Consider the following 14,313-nt stretch of genomic DNA (forward strand, 5'->3'; position numbering starts at 1 on the left):
AAGGATTGAAATTCAACTACTAGAGTATTCAAATACTGCTTTCACGTTAATGCATCGGTAATATATTGTACTTTAATACCTTGTTAAACAATCAAATTATATATTCAATGACATTCTTAGGGGCCACATTTCAGCATTTAGGTGAAACATTTTGATTGTATACTTCAGGAGGATTTCAATGACTTTTACTTGTAAATGACATTTTTGTCCATATTACTGCATATATTGCTACCATGATAGGACTACCTTCTTCCACCAAGCACTTATCTACAGCATTAGATTTATGAACCACCCCCACTAGAGAGGAGAAAAGGTTGTTTTATTGTTGTCCTATGGTACAAACACATTATTCTTTACATTGCTTGTTAGCAAAGTTAGAACAGTTCATCTGCAATGTGAGTAAACACTACTATGCCATGCCCTTAATCTTTTTTCATAAAAATAAATGCATTGGTGAGTGAGTAATTTTATTTGTGTATATCTTCCACCAGAGGGAGCCAAATGTTTCATAGACCACCTTACTTTATTTACCACATGTCAGGTGGAAACGTAGAGATTTCTTTTTAAAAGCCAACTTCCTTCTAGTATTCCCTTCAATTTCAAAATGTAAACATTTTCACAGACTGAAAACAAGTATTATAATTTAGATCATATCAAAGGTGGACTATGTTGTTTCTGGGACGACATTTTAGAACAAAAAGATCTTCATTGACTGATTGTTCATGCCTGAACAAACTAAATAAATCAACAAGCTTTTTTTTTATGAGTGAATAAACTGAATAAACAAACTGACCTCAAAGAACAACACAATTTCATACTGTTTAACTTTGTAAAATTAAATTTGTTTGATATTAACACATGGTGGACACTGCCACCTTCATAGCTTCAAACAGTGTTTTGAGGACCTTATTTTCCTTAGAAAGAGAACAGCTTATTTATTCAGTTATGGAATGATAGATATCTAAGTTTGTATAATTAACTCTAATTAAATATTACAATTCTGAGTTTAAATTTTTTCTACACTGCATAGTGCTCCTGTCATATTGTAGAAGGAGAATATTGTATAGCCCATTCTTAGTCTTGTTTATGGTATACATTTATATATATTTGTGTGTGTTTGAACTCGACAGATTATACATAAGGTGTGTGTGTATAGTATGCATGTACTACATAAACAGTTGCATGACAGCGCATGCGCGTGTGCTCCATCTAGAACATTGCTGATGCATCGCGACATTTCTCCACCAATGAAGTTAACGGAAATGCGACATTACTTCCGGTTAAATGAGAATTTGTTCAAATATTAAAAGCCATCACTTTCACGCTTAAGCTTTGCTACAGTTACACGAGACGGTATAAATAAGGCGTTCACATGTTTCAGACATTACTCTCGGTGTATAGGTAAAGTATAATTGCACAGTTGCGCTGTTTGTTTGAGAGTCAATTACAAAAATGTTTTATTTCTAAAGGAAAAACCGGACATTCAGAGTGTAGTACGGCTGACTTGTCGGCTTTCCAGCAGTTGTTGACAGAGGTATTGCGACTGGGTAGGATTTCTTACAACTAGCTGGGAGCTGGCTGTCGATATTAAATACTGAAATGTGCTGGCATGTTCATTTTTGACACTCAGCAGAGCTAGCAAGCAAAAACACTGGAAGGCAGCAGCACTGTCAGAACTGGCGGGTTTGGTAAGATCTGCTATTTGGCTTTAACGTTATAGCAGACTTAGACATGTTTGTAACTTGGTAATTGCTTACGAAAAATGTGACATAAAAAAGAGAACAGATCTTTAAGTTGACACACTTCACGTTAGCCATACAGTCACCTTAGTACACAGACTGTTAGCTGACTGTGTTATGTTGTGACTAACGTTAGCTTGCTAACATAACAGCGGTGTTTCAGCAAAGCCATGCTATATTAATGTCGCCACGTGTCGAACGCATTTCTAAAAAATGTTCCCTTCGCTTACGTTATTCCTTTAACCTTCATTGCTAAAATCATTAACTACTGAGGAATGGCAAATTAACTTGGCCAAGTGGCGTCAGTCATGACTGCTCTGCCTCGCTTTTAATCATCATGGTAGAGTAACGTCAAGAGTCAAGCCACCTATCTTTATCCGGCGTCCTCCGGTCAGATCAACAATGTACTTCCGTTTACAATAATTCATATAAATCTTAGAAGAAATGTCGCAGTTGTTACCTTTATGACACCAGACATTCTTTTGAGCTCGTACATGTCAATCAAATGTGGGTGACCATACAATACATTAATTTAAACATATTACGACGTTTGCTTTACTTTGAAGTTCCATACGCCCTAAACGGAAGTCGTTTGCTGATTTTAGCTCGCGAAGCATTTCATCTAACACCGTTAATTTAACTGTAGCTCACTTGGCTAATCTGTTTACATGCTACCTTGCCAGCCACGAGCTCGTTGTATTTTTTATTAGGTTATAAATATATTATTAAATCATAAATATAATAACTAGGGCTAAGCACACGTACGCGTCTATCTTATGTGGCGCTGGTAATGTTATTTAGCCATGACGTTATTTGGCTACCTTGCTAGGTGTTGCCAGCTGAAGTGTTATCTAGCAACCAAAACTATGGGCTCCGTGAGGTTGGATTAACCGAGGTGTCTCTTTCGTTTTCACAGAGACGGAGATCCTGCTGGCGTGTATAGCCAAAGGGGGTGAGTTACAATGCTGTGCTGGGGAAATGCTTCCTACGGACAGCTAGGTTTGGGTGGGATTGATGAAGAGATCGTGGTTGAGCCTCGGAAATGTGAATTCTTTCACGGGAAGCAAGTGTGCGATGTGGGGTGTGGCCACAGACACACAGCCTTCCTGCTGGAGGATGGGACGGTATACACCTGTGGTTGCAATGACCTGGGGCAGCTGGGACATGAGAAGTCCAGAAAGAAACCAGGTTGGTGATATTCTTGTGTGTGTGTCTATTGTGTTTTATGATAACACATAAAAAAATCAGTCATCTCCACAAACAATTCTCTTTGTCTTCTATCAGAACAGGTTGTGGCTCTGGATGCACAGATCATAGTGGCAGTGTCATGTGGACAGTCCCACACGCTCGCCCTGAATGACAAAGGGCAGATTTTCTCATGGGGTCTGGGCTCAGATGGGCAACTGGGCCTAAATAACTTTGAAGAATGTGTTCGTGTGCCTAGGTAAATACAGCAGGGTTTTGATACTGATTTGTGTGGCACCTCTCTTGTTTGCTCTGCATAATAAATTATGTTCCCCATGCTTTCTTATGTAAAAATGCACATAATTAAAACATCTAACGATCTGCATGTTTATTGTCTAAGTATCAAAGAAACATTCTGAATTAAATTGTTGATTGAAACTTAATTGAACAAAAATAATTGTAATTTCCTTCTCACCGTGAAAATGCCAGAAACATCAAGAGTTTGTCAGATGTACAAATTGCTCAGGTAGCCTGCGGGTATTGGCACTCCCATGCACTTTCAAGAGGTGAGGATAGTTTGTACCCACATAGTCCACATTTATTCATTCATCTTATTATGTTTCCCTCACATGAAGACATTACATCTGATGCCTATTTCCTTTCTTAGGAGGCCAAGTCTTCTCCTGGGGCCAGAATCGATATGGACAACTTGGGCTGGGAATAAACGGACAAAGTATTTCCACACCCCAAATCATTCAGTCTCTGCAGGGCATTCCATTTGCCCAGATATCTGCAGGTGGCGCCCACAGCTTTGCCCTCACCCTCTCAGGAGCTGTGTTTGGCTGGGGGCGCAACAAGTTTGGTCAGCTGGGTCTCAATGACACCAATGGTGGGTGGTCAAAACGCTGAAGTACTTGTGAGCATTTAATCCCTTAACTCTGACTAATTGAGAGAAGGTCTTTTGCAGATCGGTGTTTCCCAGCCCTGCTGAAGTCCCTTAGATCGCAGAGAGTGATATACATCTCCTGTGGAGAAGATCACACAGCAGCACTAACCAAGTTAAGTTATACTTTTTCATAATTTGATAAATCTACAGTGTAATTTGTAAGACCTTGAGTTGAATCTGTGGTTTCCCAAAGTGGTGTGATTAGTGGTGGTGAATTAATTGTTTTTTGTACCACAATTAACTACCATTCATATTTTTTTTTATTGGCAAGCCTAATTGCTGAGATCTGGGGTCACAAAGACTCAAGTTGATTTTTACATTTAACTCTTCCGGGCTTAACATTTTGAAACAATCACAGTTTAACTAAAATATTGAAACCACTGATTTGAGAGTGAAGATTGTGGCAAATTAATGACGATTATATCAGAAGTTGCATTCTTAAACTTTCTATGGCATTATAATGCCCAGCACAGTGTGTCAGTGTTCACATCACAAGTCATAGCCTATTAGCACTGAATAATCTGAATCTACAAAGTAACTTTTTACTAAAGTTATCAAATAAATGTAGTGGGTTGGGAGTATTAGATAGCTGAAAATGGTTTCAGTTGTGGTTTTATGTTGTAGACATAGACCCCAGTTTCAGACTTGCAGGTGAAAATATACCTGTGACAGGGCTGGTTGTTTCCTATTAATAAATAAGTGGATAACTGGCCTTCCAGTGCTCTTGTCCATGAAAACATAAGAACAACAGGTGTTGCTGATTTTACAGGAAGGAGGAGTGTTTACATTTGGAGCAGGAGGATACGGACAACTTGGACATTACTCTACAAACCATGAAATCAACCCCAGGAAAGTGTTTGAGCTCATGGGAAATGTAGTTGCACAGATTTCATGTGGAAGGTAAAATGTACTTTTCTATATTTAAGTTTTATCTCAAACATGGATGACATATCACATTTTTTCTGTATTGGCAGCAATGCACACACTGTCATATTAAATGAGCAGTCTAAAAGATAAACAGGCTTAGTTGAATATTATTAAGATGTCATAAAACAAAATATTTTTGCAATTACAAGGCAGCACACGTTGGCTTTCACACCCTCCTCTGGAAAGATGTACTCTTTTGGGCTTGGTGGTAACGGGCAGCTTGGTACTCGCTCCACTTGCAACAGAAAAAGCCCTGCCCCGGTCAAAGGCCACTTCGTAGCCTTAATTGCTCCAACAGATTCAGGTAAGACAAGTTGATAATGGATGTAATAAAAAACGTATCAAGATCTTATTGCAGAAACGGAGTATCTCATTGGGGCAGGTTGGTCTTTTTTTCATTGGATGGATAGAAGACAAACATTTTATTGTTTTATTCCTGGTTTGGTTGAATGTGAAAAGTTGCAAAAAGCTACAGGGTTGAATGTTGATTCTCAGTGGAAATATATATTTTTTCCTCTCACCTGTGGAGCTATTTATCCAACGTACTTGTTTTGCGTGAGTTTTGGAGATATCGGCCATAGAGATGTCTGCCTTTTCTGGAAAATAATGGAACAAATGGTATTTGGCTTGTCTTGCTCAAAGCTATTTAAAAATACATTTAAAAGAACTTGATGACAATGTCCCTTTCCAGAAATCATGACCCACTTACTGAGATAACCCACAGACCCTGCTGTGAGCAGTTTCTTGTATTTTCTTTCTACTGAACTATAACTGCCAAGGCTTGTGTGCACTAAGGCACAGGATTTAAACATTAATGCCATCAGCTGAGCTTTAATGTTGGCTAGCTTAATCAGCTTTGTTAGCTTGCCTCTCGTCCATGAGTGGATGCTCACTTCTTTCTTTACAGTAGGACGGGAGAAAAGTAGTTCCTCCGTTAAACTGCTTACAACAAGGTCTGTTGGTATTTTGAGTAACTGGGTCATGATTTCCTGAAAGACACATTGCTCTTGAGTTTTACAATTGGTGTTTTGAGAACCACAAGCTGAGCGGCAGTTCACCGAGCTGAGTCATTTAAATTGAAGTGAACACAGACATCTTTTCGACCGATATCAAAAACTGAGCAACTCGCACAAAAACAATCTAGATGGATTTATAGCTCTACAGGTAAGAGCAAAAACATGTATTTTTGATTGTGCGGTGAACTGTCCCTGACATGTTATACATCTATGTACACTTAGGTCATTCCAACATCTTTATTTATCCATACATGTATTTCTTGCTGCCATTACATTTCACTGCAGACTTGGAGCAGAGCTGTTGTGTCACGAGGATTCATGCTGGAGGAGACCAGAGCTTTGCACACTATGTCACTGCCGAAGTAAGTTTCCATAAATAAAGGGATTCACTGAGGTTTCATAGAGATGTTTAAGCGTTTTTGATCAATTGTAAGCCCCTTTTTCTCGCAACTTGTTATGAAATGATTTGTTATCTCCTTATTTTTGACAGACAGCTGTATGGCGCTTTTTTTTTAACAGTTATAATTGGAAATTTTAAGATGGCATAGCTGTGTCACATAGGGGAGGGAAGACTGCTTCACCCGATCCTGCACAGTCAACACATTTTGTTTTTAATGATGTTGCCATGTGTATAAATGTTTTCTAACTTTTTTACATTACATTAAAGCAAAATGTTTTGCTTGTTCTCTCTCTTGTAAAACACTGTTTGTCTTTGGGCCAGGAACGCACCACTTCTTAGTAATTTAATTGCCTCGATCCAACGATTTCTTCTTTTTTGTTTCGAACACATATGACCTGACATTTTTTAAGATGCTACTTAATCAAAGTGAACACCACTTTGCACATTTAAAACTGATTTCTCTGCTTTGTCCTCTACTTGTCTTTAGTTTACACAAGTTGTGCTTTCCACTGGATCCTTCCTCATAACTTTTCATTCTTTTTTGTTGTAGAAACTCCAGAACATACACAACATAAAGATAAACAATTCCCACAGAAAGATTTGCACCTTAAGTGAGAACATCATACAACAATGGTTGAGTTACTCGCCAGGAAGACTCCCACTAGAAATCTCCAAGTAAGGTCCTTTCTTCAAGAACCTTGGCTGACAACATGTTAATTGTGTTATTGCTAGTTTGGTTCATTGTAATCACAAGGTGTCATAATTTGAAGCTCTTTGAAGATGTCAAATGTAGTCATACTTATTACTTGCCTTTTATGATTCCTTTAGTGAGATTGACCTCGTGTTCTCCTCAGCAAGCTGCCTCAATGGATCATTCCTGTCAACGAGGTAATTACATTCAAGATTAAGTCCGTTGTTATTTTAATTTTGTTCCCTCGCATTCACACTGTATTTACAACTGATATAAAAAAAAATTAACAAATTCTTAGAACTTTATTTATCAACTTGGAGGTTTTCAAAACTACTCCCAGGTTGGGGTCTGCTAATTTGATTTCTTTGCAATTCATTGTTTAAGTTTTTGGAATGTTACATTGTGCAAGTGTATTTACTGTAAATCACTGTCAATTTCTTTTACACAGTCATCCAGATCACTACAGTACCAGCAGCAAATGTTCAGGGGTGGATATGAACATGGCTCGCCTCCTGTTTCACAGAGTGGTCCAACAAGATCACCCTGAGATCACTCAGCAGGTTACTCAATATTCCTCACATTCTTGTCAACAGTGATGGCATCACAATCACAACGTGTGTGTGTGCAGTGCCTGTGGGTGTGTTGTTAAGAAATATGAATCTTTTCTTTTTTTTCCTTTTTTTTTAACCCAGTCCTATTAAAACCATGCCAGCAGCATGAGTGTGTTCTCGTTACACTGCTTTATCATTGTTTAATCACAGTGTCTTTCTTCTGTCTGCCTCAGATTGCTGCCAGTCTGGAGAAACATCTACTTCCCAGACTAAGCAACTCTCCACCAGACATTGAAGCCCTGAGACTCTACCTCACTCTTCCAGAATGCCCTCTTCTCAGTGACCGAAATAATTATGTCACCATCGCTATCCCATTTGCCAAATCAGTCATCAGCTTGAAAGAGGCTCCACTGAAGGTGCTAGGTAGGATGAAGAATGTTTCGTTATGCCTCAGGCTACACATGATGCAACAATATCTCTGACAATGACCCTAACCCTGCTTTCACAAAATGTTTGATGTTGTATTTGCGTCAGGAAACTGGTGGGCTACGTTTGAGCCCAGAGTCTTCCAGCGGCTGGTCGAGTTGTACAAGGAAGTGGTGGTGTATCTGCTTCGGATGCACAAAGTGGGAATTCCCTCAGAAGAGCAGAGAATTTTCACCTGTTTCCTGGACACGTCCCTCCGATTCCTGGAGATCCTGCACACAGTGAGACATTTTTTTTTTAAATATGTGGATTTGTGTACTGTATATCATACAGTACCATGAAGAACTGTTGATGACATCCATTTTCCTGTTGTATCAGGTAAGTGAGAGAGCAGGACACATCATTCAGTATGATAAATTCTACATCCATGAGTTGGACGAGTTGATAGACATCAGAAATGACTACGTCACATGGATTCAGAGGCAGATGTACCCAATGGTGAGTGTACTGTTGATGTCAGTTTCATGTTGTAACATTGTCTATGTTTAGGCCTCGGTATGAACCATTTGTTTATGCCTCTGTATCCTCAGGGTCATGATGGCGTCGTGACTCTGTGCAGGTATCCCTTTGTGTTTGATGCACAAGCGAAAACAACACTCCTTCAGACTGATGCAGTCATACAGATGCAGGTCAGTGTTTCCTGCAGGGTTCTGTGAGACTGGTGGGTGGTCCTCGGACCTTCCTCGTGGGTCCTGGGACATGCTCACCCAGAAGAAGATTTTGCATTTTAAAGTGAAATGCATCCATTTGGTTGTATCATAAATAATGTGAACATAATAAGAAACTGTAGAAAATATGCGATGTTGATCAATCTTTTACTTTCCATTGTGCATTAACCCATAATTGTATCTTAACCATGACTAAAAAACTAGATTATCATATTCTTGTTTTAAAATGATGTCCGCCATCCAGGAGTGCTATAGTGTCTGTATATCGTCTGGGCTGGTCCCCGCCCAAATCACTCCTGGAAAATGCTTAATTTCATGCACGTACATATGAATGTATGTTCTGGTACAGTGTTTGCCAGTTTTAAGTCACAGAATACTGGGCTTGAAGAGGCAAATAAAACACAGACCAATGAACACAATGCTAAGCTAGGTTAACAAGACAGACAGACTGGTGAGAGATGGACAGCGAGCTAGCACATCAGCCTAACGCTACTGTAATTTGACACCTCAGTTTTACCTGATCGCTGTCCCTTTAATCCATCAAAAAGCAGACTGTTTACTTGGAAAGTAAAAGACAATATTCATTTAAGACAGTTTGTTTTTTGAGCAGCTCTACTTGTTCAAAATCTGCGGAAAATCTCAAAAAGTCTGAGGCCACAGATTCCGTGTGTGCCTGGTTCATCATTCTCCTGTTATATTTATAGATGGCAGTGGACCAGGCACAGATGCAAAACTTCAGCTCCATGTTCATGCCAGCAGTGGAATCGGTCAACCCGTGCCTCATCCTCATCGTTAGGAGGGAAAATATTGTCGGAGACACCATGGAAGTCCTCAGGAAGTCTAAGAATGTTGACTACAAGAAACCGCTCAAGGTAAAAGCTGTTATAATTAGTATTTTTATATTGATAATGAATCACAGGACACGTCCATATCAAAGATGTTGCTCATATTTCCCTGTAACTTGTAGTTACCCTCAGTTCTGCAGTCTCATTGCAGCAGGCAGATGTTTCCAGCAAAAAGACTTTGCCTAGCACCATCCAGCACAAAGAAAATGAACAGCTTGCTGGTGAACACACACAGCGGAGCACTTAGCTGCTGACGTGACAGATATTGCCTTTAGGAGTTGGTTGAAACCAAAACAGCTAAAAAGAGTCATTATTGAACTCTCATAGACATTTGCCCTGTCAACATTATATGTGATAATATTTGATATTAGATAGTATTTCCATGTTGTGTTCATTGCTTGTTTCTAATGCCTAAAGTGACTTAACATCTATAAATGTAGGTTTATATTAAAAGTAAAAGTAATTAAAGGGCTTATGCCATCAATTCAGTAGTGAATTATCTGTCATAGATAAGTGGAATTATCAAATGTGTAGCTTCAAGTGTTCGTCACGCAGTTTATTTACAAATCTGTGTTTCCATTTATATTTAGACATAAAAGGCATTGCTGTCATTCTAATGTGTGACACATTGGTGGCAGGTGATTTTCGTGGGAGAAGAGGCCGTCGATGCAGGAGGTGTGAGAAAGGAGTTCTTCCTCCTGATCATGAAAGAGCTTCTGGATCCAAAGTATGGGATGTTCCGTTACTACGAGGAGTCCAGACTCATCTGGTTTTCAAACAAGGTACTTGTTTGTAGTTAAATATTTGATAAATTAATTAAATAAATGTGTATATATCCTGTTCAGAACCTGGAGAAATGTTATGGCCAGTTATTAAAGGGACACATGCAGTACAGGCACACATTCTTTATGTCCATCTGTTATTGTTTGATTCCACATAAATTAAAATATTTGACATGTTGGGCCTGCGTTCTATAAAATGTTTGATGACAATCCTTGACTGTCACTTGCAGACCTTTGAGGACATTGACTTGTTCAACCTCATCGGGGTCATCTGTGGTCTGGCCATCTACAATCTCACTATAGTGGAGCTCCACTTCCCTGTGGCCCTTTACAAGAAGCTTCTGAAGAGGAAACCGACACTAGATGACCTGAAAGAGCTAATGCCAGATGTGGGAAGGTCAGATCAAGGAACAGTCATCTGAGGTTCCCATTTATCATGTTTATGAATGTCAGTTTGCCATGGTATTTTCTTAACTGCATCCAAAATGTAATCTTTAATTGCTGCAGTTGTAATACCAAAGTGCTAATTGAAAGATAATGTAAGTGTTTAACTTGATAAGAAAATAATAGCATAAAATGTGTCTGTTTCTGTCTCCTCTTAAACTAGGAGTCTGCAGATGTTACTGGACTACACAGAAGATGACCTTGAGGAAACCTTCTGCTTGAACTTCACAGTAAGATGATTGTCAAATGAAACTCTCTGTGGTGCATCAAGTGTGAAATAAATAGTTGGGGTACATATTCGCAAAATCTTCAGGGTGCTCCACTTGATCATGCACCAACCGTTGTCAGCTGATATTCACTCTAAGTAGTTGGATCAGTGGTCTCTGTAAAGCTAAATCAGAGGAGCAAATCAGAGAAACACATGAGACAGTTTCTGTAAGCGCTGCTGAAATTCCACGGTGTATTGCAGAGCTTGAGAGCGACCGCCTCAGATGTTGTCAGGCACAACAGACAATGTGGGGGATGGAAAGGGATGAACAGCCTATTGCTTAGTAAATGACAAGCTCAAGAGGCTACTACTGACTTAGTTGACTACAGCAGAGCGCAACTATAGTTATCCCTCTCCACAGCACTGTGTCAGCTCTAGATGCTATCATCGGCTGACTACTCAGCATCAGACCTAACAAAAATATGAAGTTTCTGAATATTCCTGTGGTCCAAGTCCAATGTTCTTCCTCAGTCACAAACAGCTAGCTGGCAAAACCTCACAAATATGTAGTGCTGATTTAACCAAGAGGGCACTGCAGATCCTTATTGAAATTAGTGGGAGGAGAGCTTGTTAGCTGTTAGCAGCTGGTGAGCAACACAATCCTATGGTCTGTTTTGCTATGGGAGCTAACTGACCTAATAGCTCACAGCAGAGCTAAAAACACAGCAGGTCTAAGACTGAGACCCAGAATTTTCCCCAAATTCTGCTTTACTAGATTCTGTATCCCATTTATTCCATATCAATTCTGATTTTTACAGTTCATAGATGATCATTTTGTTTTCAACCTATTTCTTTGAGTTGATCAAAACAAATACAATAACAGTTTTGATTATGCTACTAATAACAAGTAAAGATAACACTAAAGTAAAGTAACATCCTTTTGATTGGTGATCGACCACTTCTGCTTTCAGCAATTAGTGATCAATGATCAATGACCTGATCGGAGCACCCTTACAAAATCTAAACACTATATTTTCAGATCACGGAGGAAAACTACGGTGCCACAGAGGTCTTGGAACTAGTACCTAATGGCGAAGACATCAATGTCAATAAATCAAACAGGTAACATTTTCTTGGTCTTCCTTTCAACAAATAGCAGATGTTGGCATGTTTATATGGTAAATATGTAACTGGAGCTACTAAAACATTCTGTCATTTGCTTAATCCTTTCAATGACTTTAGTGTATAAATTTCAGCTTTTTCAGAAATCTCTCTGTTTTCCAGAATGTCAAACTTTCCCTTAAGATTGTTTTTAGTTATGTCTCTCTTCTTAAATGTTCCAAATCTTTAACCAATGAAACTCAAGCTTAAAAAACTCTTGCTCTTTAAATCTGGTCATATTGCTGCATCAGTCCCCTGCTTTATTTTACATCAACATGTTGATAAAAATTTTATCAAAAATTTACTTTTAATGATTTCCCTTTTTATTCTTTTAGGCAGGAATTTGTCAGCGCATACGTAGACTACGTTTTCAACACGTCAGTGGCGCCGCTGTTTGAGTGCTTCTATGCAGGCTTTCACAAGGTGTGCGGTGGAAAGGTTCTTGAGTTGTTTCAGCCTAATGAACTGCAAGCCATGGTCATCGGCAACACCAACTATGACTGGACGGAGCTCCAAAAGGTCTTGTTTCAATCTGAACAATTCATGTTCATTGTATAACATTGTTAAAATCTGTCCACTCCTGCCTGTGAAAAAAACGTTTGAATTATTTTTTTAAAATTAGAAATGTGAATGTATTTTTACATACACAATAAAAGAAACAAATATTGAGTGTCATAAAATTTGCTGAGTTAATATGAACAGCACACATTTTGTCTCCACTCTTCAGAGTACTGAATACAAAGGGGAGTACTGGACGGACCATCCCACCATCAGGCTCTTCTGGGAGGTGTTCCACGATCTTCCTTTGGAGAAGAAAAAACAGTTCCTGTGTAAGTGCTGCCCACCATGCATGACTCGTTGAAAGAATATCAGGGATGTTGTTCTGGAAAGGTGAAAAAACTTGTTTTTAATGCTGTAATATAAAACAACGTCCATTGTGTCGACAGTGTTCCTCACAGGAAGTGACCGCATACCCATCTTGGGCATGAAAAGCCTGAAGCTGGTGATCCAGCCCACTGGTGGAGGGGAGCATTACTTACCTGTTGCCCACACCTGCTTCAACCTGCTGGACCTGCCCAAGTACACGAGTCGAGAAACACTCAGTGAGAAGCTTCTCCAGGCGATTGATCACAATCAAGGCTTTAATCTTGCCTGAAAACACAGAAATGCCTCAAACTCAATGGCCGGACTGACGGTGACAACCACATTCCCAAATGTTTCGTTTTGCAGACTTGAATCCTGCTGTAAGACTTGAACTCTGGGAAAGAGGAGGCAGCCACATGATGCTAGAAATGAGTCGGATGTCTAGACTTTCACGTTAACATTGATTTTCTGGCTTTTCCATCACAGTATTTGCCCTGTAGTATATAATAGTATGCCCTATTACAAGTCCATTTACATTTGATATTGCTCTTGTAGATATGCTTTTATTCATGTTTGGATAAGACAAGTATGATGAAGCAAACTACTGGTATATACAACACAGGGCATGCATACAGCAACATAAACACCTGTAAAATACAAGTTAAAAGTAGTAGCATTACCTCTCTGAAGCTTGAGGTGTCATGTAATAGTGACATGTTTCTCTTATGTTTATATTGGAGGAACATTTTAGAAGAAAAACCTCAAATTATGTTATAATCCAGACACTGTGGCCTCAAAATGACCATATTTAAACCACAGCTCTGACAGGGTCCCAACAGAAATGTAACATTTTAAGCTCCACTGTGGTAGTAGTTGCTGCATGGCTACTGTATTTTACAGGAGTTGATGATGTTGTGTTCACCCCTGTACATAAAATGTTTAAACCCAGACATTGTAAACTAACTCTCTTTATGTTTGATCTAAGTTCTGTTGTAACAGTTTGATTGAGAGCAGTGTGAAGCGTTTGCTTTAGGTCTGGAGTGGATTTTCTTGGCTGTAAGCCTTAAACAATCCACAAATAAAACATAGTACAGCCACTGAAATAAATGTGAGTATTGTTTGTTAAAGTTATTGTTAGCTACTGTATTCTGGTTGTTTGTTTTTTATACTAGATCACTTAACACCTTGCCTATGGGATTCTTGGCCTAAAGTAATGTTAACATGAAACTTATAGCAATGTTTCGCAACTTAAAGGTCCAGTGTTTAGGATTAAGCACTGTTTTACAATCAACTGCAGATGTTGGATGCTGAAAATCTCCCTCTCGGGCCATTGTTTGGAACTTCCCTTCTGGGCTATGAACACGGTAGAGTCCGTGGAAGACGACCCACTCCCTCTGTAG

General features: G+C 39.1%; 1 protein-coding gene across 4 annotated transcripts; it reads left to right on the top strand.

Annotated features, from left to right (window-relative positions):
• The first annotated feature begins 1,497 nt into the window (after nucleotides 1–1,497).
• Nucleotides 1,498–14,020, top strand: herc4 (HECT and RLD domain containing E3 ubiquitin protein ligase 4). Of its 4 annotated transcripts, none has more exons than XM_030441769.1 (24): nucleotides 1,498–1,688; nucleotides 2,656–2,927; nucleotides 3,024–3,183; nucleotides 3,414–3,490; nucleotides 3,592–3,813; nucleotides 3,892–3,983; nucleotides 4,640–4,770; nucleotides 4,947–5,101; nucleotides 6,099–6,175; nucleotides 6,764–6,888; nucleotides 7,042–7,101; nucleotides 7,353–7,464; nucleotides 7,689–7,878; nucleotides 7,990–8,162; nucleotides 8,260–8,379; nucleotides 8,472–8,570; nucleotides 9,314–9,481; nucleotides 10,093–10,236; nucleotides 10,467–10,633; nucleotides 10,844–10,910; nucleotides 11,928–12,010; nucleotides 12,385–12,568; nucleotides 12,777–12,879; nucleotides 12,997–14,020. In XM_030441769.1, the coding sequence occupies exons 2-24, from the start codon at nucleotides 2,702–2,704 to the stop codon at nucleotides 13,203–13,205; spliced, it is 3,144 nt and encodes a 1,047-aa protein (XP_030297629.1). In that variant the 5' UTR covers nucleotides 1,498–1,688; nucleotides 2,656–2,701; the 3' UTR covers nucleotides 13,206–14,020. The 4 variants fall into 4 exon arrangements, 2 of the variants coding, with proteins under 2 accessions (XP_030297629.1, XP_030297630.1); XM_030441770.1 differs by lacking the exon at nucleotides 1,498–1,688 and adding an exon at nucleotides 2,369–2,449; XR_003986926.1 differs by lacking the exons at nucleotides 1,498–1,688; nucleotides 12,385–12,568; nucleotides 12,777–12,879; nucleotides 12,997–14,020 and having other exon boundaries at nucleotides 2,335–2,927; nucleotides 10,467–10,659; nucleotides 11,928–11,995.
• The last annotated feature ends 293 nt before the right edge of the window (nucleotides 14,021–14,313 follow it).

The sequence above is a fragment of the Sparus aurata genome, chromosome 15, assembly GCF_900880675.1.
Source record: "Sparus aurata chromosome 15, fSpaAur1.1, whole genome shotgun sequence".
Taxonomy (NCBI): Eukaryota; Metazoa; Chordata; class Actinopteri; order Spariformes; family Sparidae; genus Sparus; species Sparus aurata.